The sequence below is a fragment of the Nicotiana tomentosiformis genome, chromosome 2 (assembly GCF_000390325.3).
Source record: "Nicotiana tomentosiformis chromosome 2, ASM39032v3, whole genome shotgun sequence".
Taxonomy (NCBI): Eukaryota; Viridiplantae; Streptophyta; class Magnoliopsida; order Solanales; family Solanaceae; genus Nicotiana; species Nicotiana tomentosiformis.
Window position 1 is genome coordinate 2,263,087 of NC_090813.1, and position 23,887 is coordinate 2,286,973.

General features: G+C 34.1%; 3 protein-coding genes across 10 annotated transcripts; 2 read left to right on the plus strand and 1 right to left on the minus strand.

Moving 5' to 3' along the window:
* Positions 1–1,334: 1,334 nt before the first annotated feature.
* LOC104100984 (two-component response regulator ORR9) lies at positions 1,335–3,571 on the plus strand. Of its 2 annotated transcripts, none has more exons than XM_070194900.1 (5): positions 1,335–1,793; positions 1,918–1,994; positions 2,108–2,185; positions 2,485–2,555; positions 2,666–3,571. In XM_070194900.1, exons 1-5 carry the CDS (start codon positions 1,688–1,690, stop codon positions 2,988–2,990), a joined length of 657 nt encoding a protein of 218 aa, XP_070051001.1. In that variant the 5' UTR covers positions 1,335–1,687; the 3' UTR covers positions 2,991–3,571. The 2 variants fall into 2 exon arrangements, with proteins under 2 accessions (XP_070051001.1, XP_070051000.1); XM_070194899.1 differs by having other exon boundaries at positions 1,336–1,793; positions 1,906–1,994.
* Positions 3,572–8,393: 4,822 nt separating this feature from the next.
* LOC104100983 (uncharacterized) lies at positions 8,394–14,535 on the plus strand. Of its 6 annotated transcripts, none has more exons than XM_009608371.4 (8): positions 8,394–8,528; positions 9,252–9,371; positions 11,109–11,214; positions 11,673–11,846; positions 13,279–13,767; positions 13,847–13,933; positions 14,006–14,085; positions 14,275–14,535. In XM_009608371.4, exons 2-7 carry the CDS (start codon positions 9,324–9,326, stop codon positions 14,068–14,070), a joined length of 969 nt encoding a protein of 322 aa, XP_009606666.1. In that variant the 5' UTR covers positions 8,394–8,528; positions 9,252–9,323; the 3' UTR covers positions 14,071–14,085; positions 14,275–14,535. The 6 variants fall into 6 exon arrangements, with proteins under 6 accessions (XP_009606666.1, XP_009606669.1, XP_009606670.1 ...); XM_009608374.4 differs by having other exon boundaries at positions 14,009–14,085; XM_009608375.4 differs by having other exon boundaries at positions 13,847–13,915; positions 14,009–14,085.
* Positions 14,536–14,776: 241 nt separating this feature from the next.
* Positions 14,777–23,350, minus strand: LOC104100982 (cystathionine beta-lyase, chloroplastic). Of its 2 annotated transcripts, none has more exons than XM_009608368.4 (13): positions 23,192–23,350; positions 22,324–22,486; positions 22,078–22,226; positions 21,537–21,607; positions 21,360–21,451; positions 21,016–21,103; positions 20,828–20,939; positions 20,611–20,707; positions 20,443–20,524; positions 19,706–19,823; positions 18,161–18,268; positions 17,941–18,043; positions 14,777–15,150 (listed from the first exon to the last, which is right to left on the minus strand). In XM_009608368.4, the coding sequence occupies exons 1-13, from the start codon at positions 23,252–23,254 to the stop codon at positions 14,975–14,977; spliced, it is 1,422 nt and encodes a 473-aa protein (XP_009606663.1). In that variant the 5' UTR covers positions 23,255–23,350; the 3' UTR covers positions 14,777–14,974. The 2 variants fall into 2 exon arrangements, with proteins under 2 accessions (XP_009606663.1, XP_009606665.1); XM_009608370.4 differs by having other exon boundaries at positions 23,094–23,195.
* Between the last annotated feature and the right edge of the window lie 537 nt (positions 23,351–23,887).

A 23,887-nucleotide genomic window follows, 5' to 3' on the forward strand; every position in this document is an offset into this window, starting at 1 on the left:
TCTCAAAAAGGGATCAAAAGAAATTGCCATGTCTTTGCACCACTCCTCTCACCTGCTCAAGATATGATAATTTCATACCACTGCTTACATAACCTATATCTCTTGGTGGATTTTTGTGGGTCCCCACAACCCACTACCCACCCACCCCCCTTCTTCCTCCAAAACACCCAACTCCCACTTGCTCTTTTCAATCCCCCCAAAAAATTACGATCATTAGTTTTTAAACGGCTTTGCCATTATACTAAAATCTTCCCTCATGTCAAAAGTATTCGATAGCTTACAACAACAATATACCGAGTAATATCACATATCGTAGGGTTTGGGGAGGGTAGTGTGTACACAGACCTTATTCTTAGCTTGTGAGGATAGAAATGTTGTTTCCAATAGACCTTCGGCTTAGGAAAACATTAGCATCACATTATTGAAAATATAGACAAGAAGGGACAGTACCAAGAAATCATATAAAAGCAGAATAAAAACAACCGGATAGTAAGGTGATCAACAATAAAAGAAAACAATGGTTAGTCATAAAAACCTACTACCAATAGAAAGCGAGATTGCGTGCCAATACTACTATTATGAACACTCTAAACTACCTACTCTACTACCCTAATTCTCGACCTCCCTATATTCCTATTAAGGGTCATGTCCTCGGTATCGAATACCTTCCTATCAAAAGTATTTGATAGTTTATACTCCCTCCATTTCAATTTATGTGAACATATTTCCTTTTTAGTCTGTGCCAAAAAAATGACCCATTCCCCTATTTAGAAATCATTTACCTTTATGCAATGATTTATAGCCACACAAAATATATGTACCTCATTTTATACCACAAGTTCAAAAGTCTTCTCTCTTTTCTTAAACTCCGTGCCCAGTCAAATAGGTTGACATAAATTAAAACGGAAGGAATATATAATTAAAAAAAAATCATCTTATTTGCACAATATAATTTTAAGTTAAAGACATTGAATTGAACCCTGTTTCCTTCCTTTAGCTTTGCCCCTAGTGGGTGCGTATAATTTTAAATACGTCATGACACTTTATGGCTATAAACTTAATTTAGTAAGCGTAAAATAAAATATTTAACCTTAACTTACTTTCGATATATAAAGATAATATTTTTAACGGATTAAAAGAAAAATATCACATAAAACGAAACTAATAAAGTTTAATTGAAATATTGGTTTATTGATCTAATATATATTAATTCTTGAAATTGTGAAAGCTATATAAAAATGGAATAGTGCAAAAAATTTGAAATATTCTAAAAATACACAAAGAGCGTAGTATAAATTAAAAGTTATATATATGTCTATATTTTTCTCTTTTCATTTTATGTACATGTAAAAGCCACAACCTCCAAGAATCATCATCATTATGAAGCAATATAGTAAAAGCAGCCAACCCCATGTTCTAGATTTGTAATCTTTTTGGTAATCTGAATTCTTTTTATATATTTCCACTTTCTATTATTTGATTGGTCTTTTCTATTGCTTGCCTTATAACTCAAAACCAGCTTGAAAAATTTGGAGAGATTTTGGTCAGATCTTGCTTTGTGGGTTGTGGATTTTCTTGGGTTTTTATTCATTCCTAAGGCAAACCATAGAAAGAAAATAAACCCAACTTTTGTCCATTTTTCCTTTCCTCTGTACTCTCTGTTTTGTGTTGAAAAAGAGTTTGAGAAATGGGAATGGCAGCTGCAGATCTACAGTTTCATGTTTTAGCTGTTGATGATAGCTTGATAGATAGGAAGCTTATTGAAAGGCTCTTTAGAATCTCTTCTTGCCAAGGTAACTCTTAATTCAACTCATTCACATACAATTTCTGTGTCTTTTAAAGTGTTGTTTTTATCTTGGTATTAATTTTCTTCTTTGTGGGGCATTTTGCATTTGTTAATGGCAGTCACCACTGTAGATTCTGGAAGTAAAGCTTTGGAATTTCTTGGTTTACAAGACCAAAATCAGCCTTGTGTTTCTCCTAGCAACCAACAGGTAATAATAATGATTTTCCCTTCTATATATTTTTCTTGGACTTTCCTACTGATTTTTCCAAGAAAATTTGACAGCAAAATTTCTTTTCTTTTCTTTTTTCATTGGAATTGCAGGAAGTGGAAGTTAATCTTATTATCACAGATTATTGTATGCCTGGGATGACAGGCTATGATTTGCTAAAGAAAATTAAGGTGTGCTTTTATTTTTATTTTTTGCTGCCATATTCCCCTTTACTTTCTTGGGAAATACTTTAGGACAAAATTTTCCCCATCAAGTTGCTTATGTCATTATAAAAATTTAATCTTTTATTTCTGTCAAATGCTCTCCCCCACTTGGAGTCCTTTTCTCACCTTTCAATTTTCAGATCAATTGAGAATCTAATTAAAAAATATTGCATATCTATATACTGCATAATAGATATTGAAAGGGCATTTACTTTTACCCTATGGTTTTACAATTTATTTTTATTTTTATTTTTCTTCTCTGACAGGAATCTTCATCTCTGAGAAATATACCTGTAGTCATTATGTCATCTGAAAATGTTCCTTCAAGAATTAGTAGGTAAGAACATAAGAAAAATATTTTCTTTCCTTACACAAACAAATCAATTTTTAATTCTTGAAGTTTCAGTGATGAAAACTAATGGTTTTATTGTTTTAATTGATTTACAGATGCTTAGAAGAAGGGGCAGAAGAATTTTTCCTGAAGCCAGTGAGATTATCAGATGTTAATAAGCTTAGACCCCATATGATGAAAACCAAATGTAAAAGCCTGTCCCAACAAGAAGCTGAGAAAATGGTCACAGAACCAAAACAAGAATCAATTGAAATTGCAAATGTTCCATCACAAGCACCACAAACAGAATCAGAGACAGTACAACAGCAGCAAAAATCACAAGCCAATAATAATAATAATAACAACAAGAGAAAGGCCATGGAAGAAAATCTATCACCAGATAGAACAAGACAAAGATACAGTAGCCTCACTGCAGTCTAATCAGGATTGTCAGCTCGTGTCATAAGGTGTTGGGTTAAGTCCCTCAACGAGTGCAACCCTCGTGTTTAGTTGCCATCGTTGAGTTTGAAACCCTGAAAAGACTGCCGGTGATAAGCCGGACGAAGTTGAGGATGATGTCATCATGCTCCTTATGCCTTGGGCCCTGCCTCAATTTTTTTGACGGCCCATCTTTGTCTCAGTAGAGTCTTTCAGTGGCACGTCTCACGTCTCAGTCCTCTTCCCTTAGCCTCACTGCAGTCTAATCAGGAGTGCAAATATGTTAACTTTTTTTTTTCTTTCCCAATTTGGAAATTACTTCAGATAACCCCTTTTTATTTCCTTTCTTCACTTTTTTTTAGTTAACAGAGTTAGGATAATACTAGATGAATCCAGTGTAGAAAATGTAGAGGAGTGAGAGAAAATGATCCATCTTAAAATGACCTCAATGTAAATTTTACATCGGAAAAGTTTTCATACAGTTTTGTTTTGCTAATCTAAGAAGGGAACACCAGTATTGCCAATGTAGATAGAAATGTGCTGAAATTTACGTCTTGTAAATAGACAAGCATTTAATTTAGAAATGGTATTCTCTCAGTTCAATTTTAGTGCAATTTTGAACTGCAGTTTTCATTGTTGTCAAGAATTCATGAAAATTTTGATGAGAGCAAGATTGACTTTTAATTTCATGACTTTATGTTTAAAAGTTCTTTTTGCCGAATCTTCTCTTTGATTGAAAGATTTGGGTAAATGTTTTCTTACAGCCGATTGGTGAGTGTTTGACCACGCTTGCTTTTATGAAAAAGTATTTTTCAAAAAAGTGGTTTTGGTTGGCTAATTAATTTGTAGCAGTAATTAGTGTTGGATCAAGTTTTTGAAAATTACTTTTAAGTATATTTTTTTCAAAAGTGCTCCTCAGAAAAGTAATTTTGAAGAGAAGCTATTTTTTTCTGTTTCTCAAAAACTGCTTCTGCATCGCCTCAAAATCATTTTTTTCTATCTAAAAACTTGGCCAAACACCTCAATTTTTAGCCAAAAACAATTTTGGCCCAAAATAAACCGTAGGCTAAACAGGCTATTACTCTCCAATTCACCTTAAAGAAGAAAGTTTCAATCTGTTTTCCTGAATGTTAAGGAAAGTTGGCACGAATGAAATTTTTATCTTACTTTGTGACTTAGGGCCCGTTTGGACATAAATTTTGGTTGAAGTTTTTTCAAAATAAATTTATTTTTTTCGAAATCATCGTTTGTTCATAAAATTTTTAATTTTTACTTGAAGATACATTTTGGAAATTTTCAAAAATTTGAAAAACTCCAAAAAGCTATTTTTCAAAATTTTCACTCAAATCACTCACAAAACATCAAAAACAACCCAAACTAAAATTTATGTCCAAACACAACTCTAAATTTCAAATATCATTTTCACTTGAAAAAAAAATTCACCATTTTTTCGAATTTTACAATTCTGATGTCCAAATGCCTATTTATTTTCCATTTTTTTTTTCGCCTTACTTTATGACTTATCTTCCAAACTTTTGTTTTTCTTCGGAATCTCTACGCGAATAGCTGGCCAAATTTGCTGTTTACTTTTTCTATTCAATATACGTACGTTAAACTAACCTATGAGCTAGTGCTCGAATTACTCAACTATTAAAGCAACCTTCTCATCACTTATTGTCACCTCACTGAACTTACGTCCAATCAGTTTACTTAAGAAACTTTGTATAAATGAAATTATATCTCCCTCTTATTCGAGATGGTTGAATCTGATCTACCTTTTGAAATTTATTAATTATGAAACGAACAGATTTTGCTGTCCTGATCATTCAAAGGAAGGACACTATCACACTAAATGTACGTTTTAAATATCTTTCTTGTCAATATTGCAAATTTGTTTGCTTGACCTTGAAGAATACTCTCTTCTACGGTTATACTCCCGTCTCAAATTATTTGTCGTATTTTTTTTTACAGGCCTCTTAAGAAAGCATTAATTAAGGTTTTTGAATTTTTTATCCTTATTTATACCTTAAGATATAATCTCTCTTTGTTGAATATTTACTCTATTTATGTGTCATCTCAATCTTCAAGAACAAACTAATAAGGGTAAAATAGAAGAAAAAAAAATTAGTTGTCTTGAACTTCTAAAATGACATATATAATTTAAGATATTTATTTTTAAAAACTATAATAGATAATTTGAGACGGAAATAATAACTTATTTAGCAAGGAAATTTCTGAATATACAATTTTGGGTCCCGCTAGATACAATTGATAGTGAAGGAGAAGTGGCTATTGGTATTCAAACCTCATATTAAATTTTTCATTTAACGTCAGTTTACTAAAATACAAAATTAGGATTTGGTCCTCTGAATTCGTTCTAGTGAGTTCTTGACTTTTATGGTGAGTATTTTGACAATAACTTAATCACTCCGTAGTATGTTATTTCCATTATTTAATTAGTTTACTAGAGGATCCTTAATTAAACGATGAAGGATGAGAAAAATAGAGAAAACACTATTTTCTTTTTAGTGCACTTATATCTTTTTTCTGTTTTCTCTTTATCTTTTTGACAAAATAAAAGTACTTTATAGCATATCAACAAAAGTCATTATATGCTTGCTGATGTCGTTATTGCCTTTAAAGTAGAAAAAAGCAAGATATTAATAGATCTTACAGCAAGTTGAATCTGAGTATGTCAACTTAAAATCTTCCAAATGCTTCTAGTCTTCGCACACATTATATAATTGACAGAGATAATTAAAAAAAATTACTAAGTAGTAATAAAATAATTTTGAATTATCATATATTGATCGTTGATAATCTTCTTTGGAACAATTTCGTTACATGTTGAATTAGGTACTTTTATTATTCCATGCGTAGCACAATTTTATCTGGCACTAAACTTGGTTAAAATGAATTATATAATGTTTGTAAATTTAATTAGATTGTGAAAGAACCCCAATTTTATTTGACTAGCTTACAACATTTGAATACTGGTGTATTTATCCAGGCATGTCAAATATTTCAAGACATTTCTTCTTAGTTAGACATATTTACCGTTTTTATAGGTAAGTCTAGGTAAAATTTATGGTGTACTAGGGGTGTGAATGGTTCAGTTCGGTTCGGTCAGTTATTTTGTAAAATTTGTACCATACTGATTTTATTGTTATTCTATTATATATAACCAAAATTAGACTTTTTGACACCGTCCCAATCATATCGGTACGGTTCGGTTCGGTTAATTTTCGGCATTTTTTTAAAATATCATGTAAAAGTCATTAGTAGAAGTAGAATTCAGCAGCATACGTATTTTTATAGGACTTAGTAAAACTCTCTAGATATTTTTACATTTTAAAGGGCGATGAATTAAGAAAATATGAAAGATGGCTAGAGTATAGATCCATCAACTATTCTATAACAGCGTAAAAGAAACTAAGCAAATTAATATTAAAAAATATAAATCACACGAGTGGAAAGATATTAACCAAGAAGGAACTCAAGAATAAAATCTATAAAAGATTAGATATTCAAAAAGATAAATCTAAATCATACGAAAGGAAACATATTTAATACAGTGTAGTTTGCTACTCATAATCGTTACAATATCTTGTGTCTTGCTAGTGAATATACTGAAAATAATTTAGCTTCAATAAGAGTAGCATAATAGGTTTGAGAATTAGGATTTTGAGTTTAATTACTTATTGGCTTGTAACTGTTTTTATAATTCCCAAACCCAAAGAAAAAATTAATTATTTATTATTTTTAAACTTAATATATAAATATATTTTTCACATATAAATTTATTCGGTACGGTTCGGTATTTTTTCGGTTTATTTCCATAAAATAAAAACCTACCCTAATTATCGGTACATCTATAAATTTATATAAAAACTACGATTTTATTAAAAGAAGCCTAAAAATCGATTCGCTACGGTATGATTTGATCGATTTAATCGATTTTTAAATATTCATTGACACCCCGAGGGTACTTATTTTGTTACCATGTTACTCTAGTCTGCCCATTTAATTAGGACTAATCAAACTAGATTGAACTGGAACTTGTTTTAAGTCTAGGTATAATGAGTTTTAATGAGATCATTTCGTCACCAAATTAAAAGCTAGAATTTTGGTCACAAAAAAATGACATTAACCTCTCTGTTTTTACATGCCACATATTTGATTGAGAAAAAAGGGGCAAAATTAAAAAATAGTCAGATTTACAAGTGGTAATTGAAAAATAGCCACAGTTTTAAAAAGTAATCAAAATTTAGCCATTTTTCATGTAAAGATAAATCTGAACGAAAATACTGTTCAAAATCCGGAAAATATTCCAGCATAATATACTGGAGTTCCAACACAATATACTGGTCCAACATAATATGCTGGAAGTTCATACACATGTGCTCCAATCTCCATTATATTATGCTGTAACTTTTCGTGTATTGGAGTTCCAGCATAATATGCTGGAAGTTCATACACATGTGCACCAATCTCCGGTATATTATGCTGGAATTTTCAGTATTGCAGCAAAATAATGACTTTGCAAACGATTGGCTATTTTTCAATTACCAGTCCAAAAACTGGTTAGTCCGTGCTATTTTCAAGAAAAAAAAAATAGTAGTATTTGTTTGACTTGTATATAGTTGTTTCCGTTGAAGCGGGATACTCCAATTAAGCTTGCTCTTTAGTAAATAGTAATGAGAATTTTTTTAAAGTAATAATTATAAAGTTAATGTGAAACAAACACATCATACTACCCTTCGGGGCAGCACCTTGTGCTGTTTCGTTCCGTTGTTACGACAACAACAACAATCCAGTATAATCTCACTAATGGGGTCTGGGGAAAGTAGTTTGTACGCAGACCAGGACAGCACTTCGTTCTGTTTCGTTCCCTTGTTACAACAACAACAACAACAACAACCCAGTACTATCCCACTAGTGGGGTCTGGGGAGGGGCAGCACCTTGTGCACAACAACAACAACCCAGTACTATCCCACTAGTGGGATCTGGGGAGGGTAGTTTGTACGCAGACCTTACCCCTACCCAGGGATAGAGAAGTTGTTTCCGATAGACGCTCGGCTCCCTCCCTCCAAGAATTCCCCACCTTGCTCTTGGGGTGACTCGAACTCACAACCTCTTGGTTGAAAGTGGAGAGTGCTCACCGCTAGAGCAACCCACTCTTGTCAAATTTCGTTCCCTTGTTTCAAAAAAAAAATCATAGTAAAACTTATTTAATTAATTAAAAAATAGATCTAAAACTGATAATTGAAAACTACTATTTGCAAAAGAAAGGGAACTGTTTATAATTTGGAATATCGGGGTCGATTTATAATAGAAAATTTTAACAAGTTTGGTACCAAATAAGGAAAAAATAGAACAAGTGGGTATTAAATAGGAATGTTTTATAATAATGGGGGTTAAAAGACAACAATAATTGAAGATTCTGGTCTTTCCATGATCTCTTCAAACAAAGAGAAAAGCGAGGGAGACAACTGCGAAGCACGATATGGAATGACCGCTGAGCTGATTATATATTTTAGGTAATTTGACCAATAACTCCTTTTTTTAAATTTATTTTCTTTGAAGAAATAGGTTTTTGTGTTTTTTTTCTCTGCGTAATTAACATGAATTGGTTCAATTATATTGATTTAGTTAATTTTCAGCTGCTTGAAATTATTTGTGTTGTAAATCTTCTGGAACAAACCTTGTGCTTTTTTAGTGAAATTATCTAAATAGAAACAAACAAATATTCCAAAAATCATAAAATAGTTATAGTGGAAAAAGCTTGTAAGTTTCTTCTTGACTCTTTTAAAAGCTTCATATATATTTTTTTTTTGTTAAAAGTTTTTTTTTTTTTTTTTGCCAAAAGTGCTTTTGGCCAAAAAAATTGAGTTATTTGGCCAAGCTTTTAGAAAGAAAAAAAAAGTATTTTTGAGGAGAAGCAGAATCATTTTTTGAGAAACAGAAAAATGTAGATTCTCTAGAAAAATACACTTAGAAGCATTTTTTTAAAGCTTGGTCAAACACTAATTGCTGCTCAAAAATACTTTTCAAATTAATTAGTCAAACACAAGCTGATTCTCACAAAAAGTATTTTTTTGAAAAGCACTTTTGAAAAAAGCAATTATCAAAATAAGTATATTTTACAAGCTTGACCAAGCAGGCTATTATTCTGCGATTAGGAAAGCTGTCTTTTTTTTATTAAAAAAATGGTTATTTGGTAATTTTGAGTATTTAATACTTGGTTTACTTTATGTTATCAGGTGATATCAATTATTTTGTATATTTGATAGCAAGAAGTGGATCAGAGCTTTTTCAGTATTGAAAGATTGAAAATGTCTGAGGGGGAGGTTAAAAAGGTCTCACGTCAAGATATACAACTGGTAAGCATTGAGCTTAAATCATTGGTTTTAAGTATTGGTTGTATAAATCATTTAAATGGAGAAATATGGTCAGTCAGGACTAATAGTTGTTCCGATTTAAGATGAAGTAGTGTAGAACACAATGGAAGAAAATATAGCATGCATTTGTATGTTTGAGCTTATATGTTAGGTATTTGATTGCACTTTAGTGCTTAGATAGAAACACCCTTTGTAGTAGCAACTCTTTCAGTTAATTCGGATTAAGGTACTTCAATCCCTCGAGAAGCTTTTGCTAACTGTGCATTTCCATAAACTTGCGTCTTCTTAATTGAAGAGACTGCCAGAATATGTAAGCAAGGCTATTATTTGGAACTTTCTTCCTTAGTTTAATGTGGATGCCTAGGCAGGGGCGGAGCTACAAAATCAGGTACGGGTCCCATTTGCTTTTGCTTAGATCCTGTATTAGTATTAGAAAATTTATTAAATATGTGTGAATATACCCGGTACTAAAAAGAGTTATGGGTTCGGTGGAAAGTTCAAAACTCATAAACTTCGATTCCTGGCTCTGCCTCTATGCTAGGTTGTGCTTGTGATTATTGTTTAAAAGCCACATACCATCGCCCTTTCAGTCAGTTGTGATAAACCTACAATTAGATCAGTTAATGATAACCTGAATCATCTGCTTGAAAGGAAGTATTTGATGACCCTTTTTTTGTTGTTGTTGATAAGCACTGTGGTTAATGATGTGAGCAGCAAGAGGGACTTGATGTTGTATGGAGTCCTAATAATCCCGTAGAAACATAAAATGTTCTGTCAGCTCCAGATTCCTATCATGAAGTTTGTGATCCTGTAAATTCATGACTCGTTGATGAATGATTCTAGATAGTTGTTACGATAGAGGAGATGCCGCTCCTTTTCTTTTTTCTCCCTTGGAACATATAGAGTTTAGATTCAGAAAACACAGTAGTCTCAGTGCACAACTTGTTAACTGTCAATGGTTATAATAAGGAAGATGTTCGTGTAACTTATCCAAATAAAAGGAATGATTTCAAGTAATATATCATACAAGTCAACAATTAGAAGACATGATTCCAGTTAAAAGGGTAGTAAAGAAATGTGGACTTTTGCTTCCCTTTTGAAGATGTAATCTAAATTATGATACAACAACAAACCCAGTGCAATCCCACACGTAAGCTAAATTATGATAGAGAACAGTAATCTCCTTATGGACCCACCAAGTGCTAGTTAACGTTTTTTTGAATTTCCAGAGGAATCTATCAAAGAGCAGTATTGCAATGTTCTGATGGACCTAGCCAATTGCTTGTAACTTTTTTGCGGAATTCTTCTCAGAGATGGAATTCTGAGGCCTAGCTTAGATGTTCTATGTGTTAGGTGCTGATGCAGTTAATACTTCCAAATCTGTTATAGGTTTCTAGTTCTGTGTTTGCAGCGTCACCATTCATGACTTGCAATTATGGTTGCTTTTTAGCTGATCTTCTGCTATTAGGTTTGTGTTGTTATAATTAGAAATTTGGAACTCTAACTGTTGGTGGTGTGGCATAACTTTTGCATCCTTAAGTTCATTCTTATAGGTTAAGAGTAGGACTTGCACAATTGTGAAGTTCTTCCTTGTTGTATAATTGCACTGGGTTTGTTGTTGGGTTTGTTGTTGTTGTTGTTGTTGTTGTTCCTTCTTGTATAATTGCTGGAATTCCGCATGCCTTAGTCTCTTCTAATACTGAGCTTCTTTGATTTCAGGTACAAAATCTGATAGAAAGATGTCTACAGCTTTACATGAACCAGGAGGAAGTTGTCAAAACCCTCTTACATCAAGCAAAGATTGAGCCTGGTTTCACCGAGCTTGGTTCGTCCTTTCTCATCCCAACTTCTTATTCCTACGTTTTGCCTATAAGAAGCTAGCAGAGTACCATATCTATACAGAGATAATTTTGGTATTCAATGACGTGCAGATTGACCTGATATATACTTAAACTAGTATTCAATGACCACGAAAAAAAGAACTACAAATGTCATCCTGTTATCAGAATTGATCCAATGAAGATGACAGAATTGTTAGAAGATCATTTCTTTCTTTCACTGAGAAGCAATCTTTCACCTACTTCTATTTCAAAGAAAGAATTAGTAACTAGAGGAACCAACTTTCAAGCTGAAGTGTGATACAAATGAGATATCTGAATTTCCTTTGTTTGATTCACTTGGTCAATCTTTTATTTCTCAAGATGTGTAAGCAACGTGTGTTATCTATATTCTCCATGTGTATCTCGCGGAAGAGATGAATCTGATATCTAGATGTTTTTCCAGTGTGGCAGAAGCTTGAAGAAGAAAACCCGGAATTTTTCCGGGCATATCATTTAAGGTTGATGTTGAAGGATCAAATAGAGAGATTCAATGTTTTGCTTGAGAGACAGGTTGATGCAATGCAGATGTATCCAACTGGATCAGTTCCCATGTCTAATGGATCTCAGATTCGACAAAGTAAGGCGTAATATCTTAGATTGCCATGTTGATCTTCCTAGAGATAATTATTCTACTGCCTTTTTCTTTTCAATTGCATAATAAAATTCATGATGGATTCCCACCAAGCCCAACATATATTTTTTTTTAAATTCTTTATTTGCGTTGCTTTCTATTAGATTTCTGTCTTTAAATTTTTAGAAAAATAATTGGCTCATTAAGTTTTAGAATGAATATCTATGGGAAAGGTTTAAGCCATGAAAATGGCTGAGAAAAATGTGAATTTTGCAAATGGTTGTGGGGCGTGTATATTACAAATGAAAAAAGGAAAATTCTAAGAGGACGTCTTCTTGTTCTGAGACTGAGTACTCGTTGAGTATGGAAATGTGATGGAGTTGATTGCTGGATTTTGATGCGTAAATGGCATAGAAATCTGATAGAAATAGTGGAAGCAAGAGATGAAAAGCAGGCTTCTCCTCACCATAGCATAAGTTTTCATTTGATGCCTTAGGATTTATTTGCAATGTCATAAACCTCTGCATATATTTCATAAAACCTACACAAACAAGAATTAGGCTCTTTAAGTCAAGTTTGCCTTGATCAGTTGATCAGGGTCAGTTATATATTTATGCTAAATCTAGTTTTCATTTTGAACTGTGGACCTTATGTGCTTTGCTTCTTGCTTAAAGGAGCATTGTTTTTTTTTTCCTCTTCAATTCTAACAATACTGGATCTTAAGGTGGCTTTAATCCCTCACTTCACACACGGCAAAGATATGAGTAGCTTGTCCTCAAGCTTCAATCTTTTAATTATGGATTACAAAGAAATCTAACCAACAGATCACAAAGTGTATAAAGTTGAAATCTGTGGTTCATCTTATTCTTTTCGAAAAATGGTCAACAGCAGCATTATAATCTCCTATGAAGTTTAAAGGAGATGTTGTAAGTGATGGATGTGGTATTCCGTTGAAATTTGATGTGTACTCATGTGGACAGGACCAATTCCATTCTGATATTAAATGTACCAAGTGAAGTGTTTCTGTATTCTGTTCCTGTTTTTTTTTTTTTTTTTTTTTGGGGGGGGGAGGGGCTGAAGAGGCAGATCCTAGCATGCATACATCATTCTACCTCAACTTTATTTAGTAATTTCAGGTTCTTACTTCTTAGAATAGTTAAACCGTCGTTCCCTATTTTCTTTGTTGATTATTTGCTTACTTCTGCTTCCTGCTTTCCCATAGTTCATAGATTGTACTACATTAGCTTTTCTACTTATGTTGTTTGGATTCAGCCAGAAGGAAGTGTAGTACAAATTTGCATATTTATAATATGTTATTCTCTGAAGTGTGGTGCAACACTGATAGTAAATAGTTTCATGCTTGATTATGCAACCGTTTCATTAGTGAATTGTTGAATAAGTAAATGAAGGTTATCTGATGGCTATTACACATTTACAGTCCCACAGAACTCAACATGTCAAACAACAGATCATGCTGGACCTAATGTGAAGCCTGAGAATGTGCACCAGACTGTTAATGCCAATTTATCTCATGTATATACTAACGGTGCGTCCTCGCTCCAACCATGTATGCAAACTGCTACTGATGTGTCTGCTCATGCAAGAAGAATTGATGCATCCTCACACATGCTATTGGCTCAGAGCTCAAATTCGGGAATGCTGCAAGGGGTGAGAGGGGAGATGATCAAGTCAGAAGCTGGTTATTCAGGCAATTTACCATTCCTGTATGGTACTGAGACAAATATCCTCGAAGCTCATCCTGGAATTACGGATCCATCTGTTTCATCTTTCAGCAGTGTAGAATCAAATTCACAACCAGTAAATGAGACTGTATTGGATGCTGATACATCTTCATTTGGTTTCTTGGGGCAGATTCCTCGAAACTTTAGTTTGTCGGACTTAACAGCTGACTTTTCTAACAGTTCTGGTTTGTGCCTGCCCTCTCTTTTGGGTTAATATTTGTCTCAAATGCACATTCTAATGCTTTGAATTTCTGTTATTTGTAGATATTTTGGAGAGCTATTCTGGATCAGCCTACCTGGCAACGGATGTTAACAATTTCCTGGATCCACAAGGTCGGAGAGAATATCATGGTTAGTTGTGTTGCATCTGTTGGTTCCATTAACCTGGTAAACAAGTAGTTAAACCAATGCCTCATATTTTAGCAGACATTAAAAGGTTGGATGCTATATCTGAAGGCTTGAGCTTCGACGATTTTGCCAGTGATTGAACGAACATTCAGATGGTACTATTTTGTCCTGAATTTAAAATTATCCATTTCGGAAGTATAGTTTGCAGGATTACACCAGCTTAATGTCAATAGCTGAGAAATTTGTGATTTGTTCTGTATTTGTTGTTAAATACTTACAGTTACCAATTCCAACACGCGCTCGTTGTTGACATTATTTCTCTTTTTTATGGTTGTTTGTTGCAGGTGCAATTGCTTAGAAAGGTTATGTAAATAGGATTGTGAAAAGAGAAAATGATTTGACCCCTTCTGAATGCATTAGTTGGTCACTTTCAAGATAATTATTTAATCATTATGGTTGACATGCCTGTTGTTCTGGGATAAGCAGGAAATAAGTTAAGCAAAAAGCTCTTGGAAGTTGGTTCTCCTGCTTAATCCTAAAAATAAAACGTTGTTGCAAGTTTTGTTTATATGGTCGTGATTAATAAGATTTGATGTTTGTATTTAGTTTCTTTTTTTTCAAAAGAAAGGTCTGATGTAATATCTTCTCTAAGGATGAATTATGTTTCTCCTTAAACATCTGAGAAGAAAATTTTTATGTCCGTACTATCCATCTCAAATTAAAGAATCCTTCGGACGAAAAAGATGGTATGCTTCAAGATTTGCACCAATTGCCAACCAAAGGTGTAGAAACAACAAAATGGATTAACATGCCATTAATTCATTACCTTTAGCTGTCAACTCTTAATTTTGGCCAAAAAATCAAACTTGAAAAATCCAAAGAGTAACAAAATTGATTACACGAGTAGCAGGATTGGTCGATGTCAATGACATTTTGACTAACCTGCAATATGCAATTCATCCATGAGAAGAATTGATGCAACAGGCACTACAATTGAAAGTACAGTTTAAGGTTGGATTGATTCCACAAGCTTAAAATAATCTTTTATGCTGGACCAGTCCTGAGTGCATAGTCTAAATCATCTATCAAATCATTGACATCTTCAATCCCAACAGAAATTCGAACTAGATCCTCAGTAAGACCTCTAGCCTCTCGTACTTCAACAGGTATGCTCGCATGGGACATGAAACAAGGCAAGCTTATAAGTGACTTGACACTTCCTGCAAATTTGAGGACAATACAACAACGTTTGAGTAGTGACAAAGGAAAATGCAAATGCAAATGCAAGAATGGGAATATAATAAACGGAAAAGGGCCAGAAATGCCCCTAAGGTATTGAAAATGGCTCAATTTTGCCCTCCTTCCACCTATTGGGCCATAAATGCCCTTAACGTTAGTTTTTGTCTTAGAAATGCCCTTTACACTAACTGCTGAGTTTTTGACCAAGTGAGATTTTTAAAATACATGTGGCACTATTCTATTGGTTTGTATTTAAGGATAATTTTATTAGATCCGTCCCGTAGATTTAACCCAGATTTCTAAGATAGAAATCTTCATCTCTTGTTAATTATTAACACAAATTTTGCATCAGCCTCAGATTGTCCACAATCCATACGTAGGCAAGGCCAAGAAGAAAGACATTATCCTTTGAGACAATTTTACAAATACCTTGCAGGAAGATTGATTCTTTGCGGATTTTCTTAACACAAATTTCGTCAGATTTTTCATAGTTTCCGAACTTGGAAATATATTTGAATACCAAAATTAGGATTTTTACAGTGTCCTGCTAATTTTTCTTGGTTAATTTAAAGCTTCAAGGGTGGCACCATATATGAGTTGTAGACTAAAAAGAAAAACAGAGCAAAGTCACTAAAGGAAGTGTCGAAATTTTTTCATGTCATTAGTATGCTGATTCAACCCTCTATAGCCAATCTTTCGAATTCTTGATTCAAAGCTCATCTTTATCTTCAGTTTAGTTAATTTATATTTGTCAAGTGAGACTTCACTTTCTAAACCCATTTATAATATATTTTTATGAGGGTATAATAATAAGTTTTGTAGTGTAATTAAAGTATACAAAACTTGTAGTTTTGAGAATTTTTTTTTCTTGGGTCTGCTCCAAGTATCAGTTCTCGGCTTCAAGTTTCCTTTTTTTTTTTGTAGCTTTGTGGGGTGTTCTATCAAAGGATGAATTTTTGTTTGTTAATATACCTGTTTACTATTCAGGAACTAAGTTGATGTATTTGAAAGCTTGATTAATCCGTTGATTTGTAAGCGTTATGTATAACAAGAATTTAGCCATGGCTGATATACCAAGTCTATAACTAATCAACTTCTGGAGTTCTAGGGAGGAACTAAGCAAAAGAACAAAAAGATTTGTTCTAAACATGTTGATTGTGGTAAAAGAGATTGATGGGTTTAAACTTTAATGAGAAAGAGTTGGGAGAAAAACAAAGAGATACAGACGACGAGTTGATTTGGAGGAGAAATAGTTGGACATTGGAGCTGTTGAGAAGAAGATAAATGTCTGATGGGGCGGGTTAAATATTTAGGGCAAACACAGGTTTAAGAAAAATTAGCCTTAAATATGAACCAATAGAATAGTGCCATATCTATTTTTACAAAACCTCACATGGTCAATAAGTCAACAGTTAGTGTGAAGGGCATTTTTAAGACAAAAAGTAACGTGAAGAGCAATTATGGCGCAATAGCTGGAAGGAGGGCAAAATTGAGCCATTTTCAATACCTTAGAGGCATTTATGGCCCTTTTCCGTATAATAAATGGCATCAATGTACGCATAGTTTTGAATTAAAGATGAAGCAAAGGATCTTGACTAGCAAGAACACAAGAGGTCATTTGATGAATCATTTGCGTCACTCTGTACCATTGTCTTGTGAATCGCAAGTTCAAGTGGGTTAAATGTACAAAAAACAAATTGTTTTTCCCGGAATTTTTTTGATGAAGAATTGTTTTTCCCGGAATTATGACAAATATGAATAAAAGTAGGCTGGAATTATAAATGACACAAAAAGATCTTTTCTAGCATGAAGGCAACATCAATTTGATGAATCATTGACGTCACTCTGCACCATTATCCCGTGGACTGCAGGTTCAAGAGTGAAAAGCGCACAAAGTCATTTTCGTTTTCCATGTGGATGTTCGCATGCATGAGTTATTTACAATTATGACTATACAGATTAAAGCTGGAATTTTGATTCCCAGCTTATTTTCCTAAAGACAACCAGAAGACCTAATTAGTTGAGAAGGCAGAGTTCTCTTTCCTCTGCTATCAATAATAAGGAATACTAGGCTGCCGTTAAGGTAGCTCACCCGGCTCAACAATAGAAATCCCTGCAGTTCAGTCACCCGCGGCTAATTCAATTCACTCTTCTTGAAGCTCTCATACATTTATCTCTCTTTCCATTGGAAGAGTTCTACGGATAGCAAAAAATCCTTGAGTCAAATTGGATATCAAGCAGTCCAATGTACCTTCTCCTTGTCTTTCCCTATGCTTCTTATTGGTAATTATGTCTCCTTTATTGCTGTTGTGCTAAGGCATATTACCCATGGTTCCCATCTTTCTGCCTAGCCCATTCTTTTTTCTTTTTTCTTTTTTCTTTTTTTTTTTGAAGAAAATAATTGATAACAAATAATTGGGGGTGTTCCGAGAAACGAACCCGGGAACATTGTTTTGGTACTTTTACCTAGCCCATTGTTACGGTGTATTATTTCACGTGGTAGTCAAAAGGCAACACTGTTTTGGTACTTCTCACTAATCCATCTATTCTACACAGTAGGAGCAGACACAACAGAGAATACCCAATTTCTGGGATGAGGTTTTCAGCCTCTAATGGAACATGGTTTCTGTTTTACCAACACAATTTGCATGTATACTTTTATCCAAAGGGAAAAGAGACATAAAGCTGACGTCTTTAAGAAATTGTATGTTTTGATAGGAAAAAAGTGATCGTACTATTGAAAGAAGTAATTGATATAAGATGAAACTAACCGAAACTGACAGTAATGCTGAAGTATTTGGTAGCTTCAGCCACATGCTTAGAGAGCGCCAAAGAACCTGTCAGAAAGCTCAGCACCGATCCTGCACCCCTGGCCTGTAAGTTGATCAACATTTCAGATATATATCTCTCAAGGGAAGCTTTCAGGTCAGGACACCTGACAACCATAGTGCTTCAGTTCAAAATTCCCCCAAAATTCACATGTTTAAATACCTGAGAAAAGTGCAAAGATCTCCCCGGATGGTCTGGAAGACCTGCATAGTTGACCTTCTTCACCCGTGGATGGGAAGATAGAAATTCAGCAATTTTCTGAGCATTTTCCTGCCGGATATTGAAATTATTTTATTAGAACTCAAACCACCAAACTGAGGAAATAATGATGATGATTTCAAACATGCACCTCCAAGCATACATATGTAACGCCAACAGAATCTTTTAAAAACTGAGCATATTTTGCTTTTAACGGCAAGTGGTTGCTTTTGGGGATCCATACGAACTTAGCAAAAGATAGGACACAATAGAAGAAATAGATCTACATAGAAGATGCATATTAGTTGAGAGTATGTTTTAGACATTAGCACATTTACGGTACGTAATATGCTTTCTAGGAGAGGTTGAGCCTTTATGAGATTTATACATTTAGAAAAATGTACAGTACTTCAAATACTTTTTATTTATATTTGCATAATATTGGTATGAGACGATTCAAATGGAGAAACGTGATTAATGAGGATTCATATAGCTGGCCCCAACTTGCTTGGGACTAAGACGTAGTTGTCGTCGTCAAAGAAATTGTATAAACCACCTCGTCTAAAAGTTTAACGATGAGAAATAGCACTTCTATTTATATATATCATAACATGCCCCTCATTGTGGGTCGTTCTTTTCCATTGACCAACAACAACAACAACAACAACATACCCAGTGTAGTCCCACAAGTGAGGTCTGGGAAGGGTAGTGTGTACGCAGACCTTACCCCTACCTTTAAGAAGGTAGAGAGGCACTGGGTATGTTCTGATAGGTGTGAGTGAGACTGTACCTGCCTCTAATACCATGCTGAATGTGAATCACCTCATCTAGAAGTTTAAGCTATTAGAGGTAACACTTTTCTTTGTTTAATTGCATCATAGCACGCCATCTCACGTCTAGGCCAAAATCTCTTGGTAGGCCAGGCCCGTGAAAAAGAAAAAAGTGACAAGAGTCGAACTCAAAACCTATATCTATTTTGATACCATTTTTAATTTTGTAAAGCGCCACATTTAAAAGCTTAATCTACCATAGATGAGATACTCTTGTTCAATTGATTATGTCGTAACAAGTAAATTACAGGTAGCAACTAAGTTGGGCAAAGAAAGGGACAGAAGGGGAAAAGTAATTAATTCTCATACTACTCGTCTGTCTTCAATTAAACACAAAATAAAGCTAAATGGAAAAATAAAAAGACTTGTCAGGCTTTCTAATTTCACAGTTGACAAAAGTTCAGAAATAACCATTTTTGCAATCTCAGCACTTGATTAAGATAAACTACTGTTTGCATCACCTCATCATGGCTAAATTTAATAGAGAGGAGAACACGGTAACTGAACTTTACAAACCAGCATAACTTCTCTGAACCATGTAAAGTTGAAGATGCAATAGTGTGCATGCCATAGTAATAAGAGATTAAGAAAGCACAGGAAGGCATAGAATGTTTCTAGAAAGAGTGGGGGGGACGATTAGTTACACCACAAAAGAAAGAAAAGCAAAATAAAATTATACCTGTTGTTTTTCAACGCGAAGAGCCATTGTTTTGATCCCTCTTAGACAAAGCCAACAATCAAATGGTGCTAACCCTGCACCTTCAGAATTTTGTAGGAAGTATATCTTCTTCGCCAAGCTGGTTTATAGGAAAATTTATAAGCACATTACCGAATGGGACACTTGAGATGTCTAAGAGAAACGAGGCATCAGACATCATTTACTTTCAATACTTTATACATATAACTGTAAATTTGCAGATATAGTTTTGTCAAAGAACTAATCTTTTAAACTTCATGTTCAATTATAAGGACAGCAGCTACCTATAGTAGTATGAAGGCTCACGCTCGGGCCTCAGTGAAGGCCCTTAATCCAGGTCCAAAGTATAGGATGAAAAGTTTCAAGATTCCATTTCAAAAAAGGAAAATATGCAAGACTATTATCCTTTACATCCTCTTAAAGCAGTCCAAAGAGAATAGAAATCTTATTTATATAAAGGGAAAGGAAAAGGAAGCATGATTTATCAGCATTTGCTACCTATTGTAGAACAATTCTAGAGTTTCACTATGGGTAACTTATTCATCACAATATAAACCGTTAATGCGATAGATACTTATGAGCTGAGGTTCACTACAGTCAAGCTCCTAATGTGATAAATGGTTTTGGCCAAGGAAAAACGAGTGAAGAAGAACACTGAGGATAAACAACCATAATATAAGAATAAATCAGAATATGAAACATATATGAAGTGTTTAAACCTTTCTCCTCTGACAGCAAGTACACCAGCCATGAGATCACTATGACCAGAAATGAACTTAGTAGCTGAATGCATCACAATATCTGCAAAAGCATGGACAAGTAAACTAGCATCACATGCATGTTGATGGAGAACGTTCCAGTTAGCGGAAGAAGTATTTGAATGATACCTGCTCCAAGCTCCAAAGGATGGGACAATACTGGGGACATAATGCTGTTATCTACCAGCACAAGAGCCCCGTGAGCATGAGCTATCTTGGCTATTTTCTGGATATAATCAGAAGAAAGAAAAGTATGAGACAGGTCATTATATCACTATCGATCGGCTATGGTAAAAACAGAGAATTGTACGTGCATAATCTACATATGCCACTGCCAATTACCCACACGAATATCACAAATTTGTTGACGGGGATTGGTTGGACTCTCCAGCCAAACAAGCTTAGTCTGTGGTTTAATTGCAGAGGCAACCTCATCTACATTAGTTGTATCCACTCGCCTGTACAATAAGGTGACAATCAAAATTATAACAACCTAATTGAAAACTAAGCTACCTCAAGAAAAGAGATACCAACTTGACCAGAATCCCGGCTCTTGGAACTACTTGTGACAGCAGCCGGTCCGAACCACCATATATGTCATCCCCGGCAACAATCTCCTCACCTATAACACATCAACAGATTTCAAGATATTCTTTTGCAAACTATCATTAGCTAGCAGAGATGTCAAGAAAGAAAATACTAGCATGAAACAAATGAAGATACAATGTCTCAACCAACAAGAAAGTATAACCATATCCAATGAGTACAACAAACTAAGAAGAAGAGGTGCTAATGAAGTTTGTTGCATAATTTATCTGACATACACATGCTCGGTCATTTTTATGCAAATGCTTCGCGTGTATGATTTTTATGTATACCAGTTTGAAGAAGACGAGTTACAGCAGCCAAGGCGGCCATTCCACTGGTAAAGCAAAATGCTCGATCTGCTTTCTCAAGCTTTGCAAGTAGCCTGAAAATTTTTAAAGGTGGTAATGGTAATGATAACAATAATGTTAACTTCCAATTAATAGCAGTATGCACACAGTTTGACATACTTTTCCAATACATCCCTTGTTGGATTTCCACTCCGAGTATAATCATATTGACCATTTTCAGTTGCCGAAGGCTGCAGAAGGATGTAGAGATAATTAGGGTTGAGACAAGCTTTTTGTTACCTATGCCTATGAAGCAAAGAACTTTAACTTTAAGGTTGTTGATTAGAGGCTGAACTCTCTTGCTGAAGGCTGAATCAACTAACCAATGTGATGAGACAATTGAAGCAACACGAAGTTTGCGACAGATATTCTACACAATGGAAGCAACACAAAGCATGTAATACTAGCTTTCCATTCTTATTTTCATGTGATAATATTTGCAAATTGCTACATGTCTTGATCCAGTATATCGGACAAAACCACCAAATGTTGTGACGATAATTACACATCAGATAAAGATAGTTAAAACAAGTAACTAAGGAACATTGTTAGCAAGATTGCACTGTCAAAATTCTTCCGAAGGAAGTTGCTGTACAAAATAATGCAGCTTCACAATGTAGTATGAAATTGCATTCCACTACCAAGGTATCTTCAAACTTACTTGCTTAAACGTAGACGTTTGATACAAGGGGGTACTTAAGGCACCATAAGGATCAAACTCGTTACTGAAGTTCATCAACATTGTTGAAACACTTGGCTCTTTTGCTTCCCTAGCCTCCACTCGAGGAGGCAGTTCCACTACCCCATTCTCTGCCATAAATCAATATGCACAATTTAGTTCTAAAATTGTACTAACCAAATAAACAAAACTCATTTACCCTCGTATACAAATTGATTTGTTACAAACCATCAAAGCATTCAGCAACACTGTCAACCAAAGTTGATGCAGTGAGATCCATCTCTTTGTCTATCGAGCAATTCAATTCGAATTTCTTTTCCATTAGAGTTCCCTTCACATTGAAGATTGCTTTGCACCCAAATGCCACTTCAAAATTTCCAGGTAATTTACCCTACACAATAGCACAACCTTCCATAAGAAGCAAAATTTTGCCACTTGCTTGGCTGCTCAACAAATATGAGAAAGAGCAATCTACTACATTTCGTCATCTAAGTTTGGCGGGGTAAAGGTTCAAAAACAACAAGAAGATGATGCCTTAGCTTAAACAAGTGCTTTACTTTGACCCAAAAATATCTCAGGAAAAAGAGAAAGAAAATATTTTGAAATTGCTTTATATTACACATTCTTTATGTTTCCCAGAAGAAAAATTAGAAAGGCCCAAAAAAGCAAAACAGTTGTATGAAGCTCATAGAAGCATAAAGATAATAACTTTTCACTTTCTCAGGCTAAAATTGCTCTTCTTTATGTTCCCACAAGAAAATTAGAGAGCCCCAATAAGCATAAAAAATTATGTGAAGCGCATAGAATCATAAAGATATTAACTTTTCAATTTCTCAAGTTTAAATTTCTCTACTTTATACATTGTTTATGCTTCCCGGAGGAAAATTATGGATCCCCAATAAGCAAAACAATTATGTGAAGCTCTAGAAGCATAAAAACTTAATAAAATTAACAACTTTATTCAATTTCTGAAGCCTAAATTGAGTGTAGAAAACAACCCAGTTCTAGATTTGTCTAATTATTCTTTCTGCCAATGATTTTTCCACCAAAAATGGAAAAAAGATTTTGGGTAACAGGGGCAGTGGCAGGCACTTACATGGGTATTTTGGTAGGTAGGCAGAGCGGTGAAGGGCTGCTTGAGAGACACAGAATATGACATTTTCAAAAATTGTCTTCTTTCTCAATAAGGAGTTAAGGACTGAAAAAATGTAACTTTTGCTAATATATATGCCAAAACTTTTGTTAGTCATTACAGGAGCTTTATTTTTTCTTCTTCATGATCTCTCGGTGTGTGAATATTTTTAGTTTTAAAGAAAATTTTGTATTTAATATTTTCTTGAGAAGTACTATAAATCATATACTTTTTGCATTTAAAAATTTAAACAAATTTCTTTGTTTGACTCAATATTGATAAAATTCGTGTCAAATGAGTTAGATAGAGTAGTAAGTTATTTGTTCAATGTGGTAAACTACCCCCCACCCACCCACACACACAAAGAAAAAGTTCGAATAAAGAAGGGTACAATCACATTAGTGAAACTTATTTTTTTAAGAAAATATTGTGATTCTCATTTTTCGATCTTACAATTAAGTTTTAAATTTATTGTAATTTATCATTGATGATCATGATCTTAAGTTACTTTTGTTTTACACGGAACATAAATGATGATATATACTAGGCAACTGCCCTGATTTTGAACAAATTATTATACTTCTCTACTATTTTTTTTCCATTTATACATGGAAAATAAATACTTTTCAATGATTGTGTCATACTATGCTATATTATTTG

Bases quoted from the DNA above. Each gene is read 5' to 3' on its own strand.
- LOC104100983 (XM_009608371.4), top strand. From the start codon at position 9,324: ATGTCTGAGGGGGAGGTTAAAAAGGTCTCACGTCAAGATATACAACTG. The intron at 9,372-11,108 runs GTAAGCATTGAG...CTTTGATTTCAG, and splicing joins CACGTCAAGATATACAACTG to GTACAAAATCTGATAGAAAG. The intron at 11,215-11,672 runs GTTCGTCCTTTC...ATGTTTTTCCAG, and splicing joins GCCTGGTTTCACCGAGCTTG to TGTGGCAGAAGCTTGAAGAA.
- LOC104100982 (XM_009608368.4), bottom strand. From the start codon at position 23,254: ATGTCATATTCTGTGTCTCTCAAGCAGCCCTTCACCGCTCTGCCTACC. The intron at 22,487-23,191 runs GTAAGTGCCTGC...GCTATTGTGTAG, and splicing joins CTACCTACCAAAATACCCAT to GGTAAATTACCTGGAAATTT. The intron at 21,452-21,536 runs GTATGTCAAACT...AAAAATTTTCAG, and splicing joins ACAAGGGATGTATTGGAAAA to GCTACTTGCAAAGCTTGAGA.
- LOC104100984 (XM_070194899.1), top strand. From the start codon at position 1,688: ATGGGAATGGCAGCTGCAGATCTACAGTTTCATGTTTTAGCTGTTGAT. The intron at 1,794-1,905 runs GTAACTCTTAAT...TGTTAATGGCAG, and splicing joins TAGAATCTCTTCTTGCCAAG to TCACCACTGTAGATTCTGGA. The intron at 1,995-2,107 runs GTAATAATAATG...TTGGAATTGCAG, and splicing joins TTTCTCCTAGCAACCAACAG to GAAGTGGAAGTTAATCTTAT.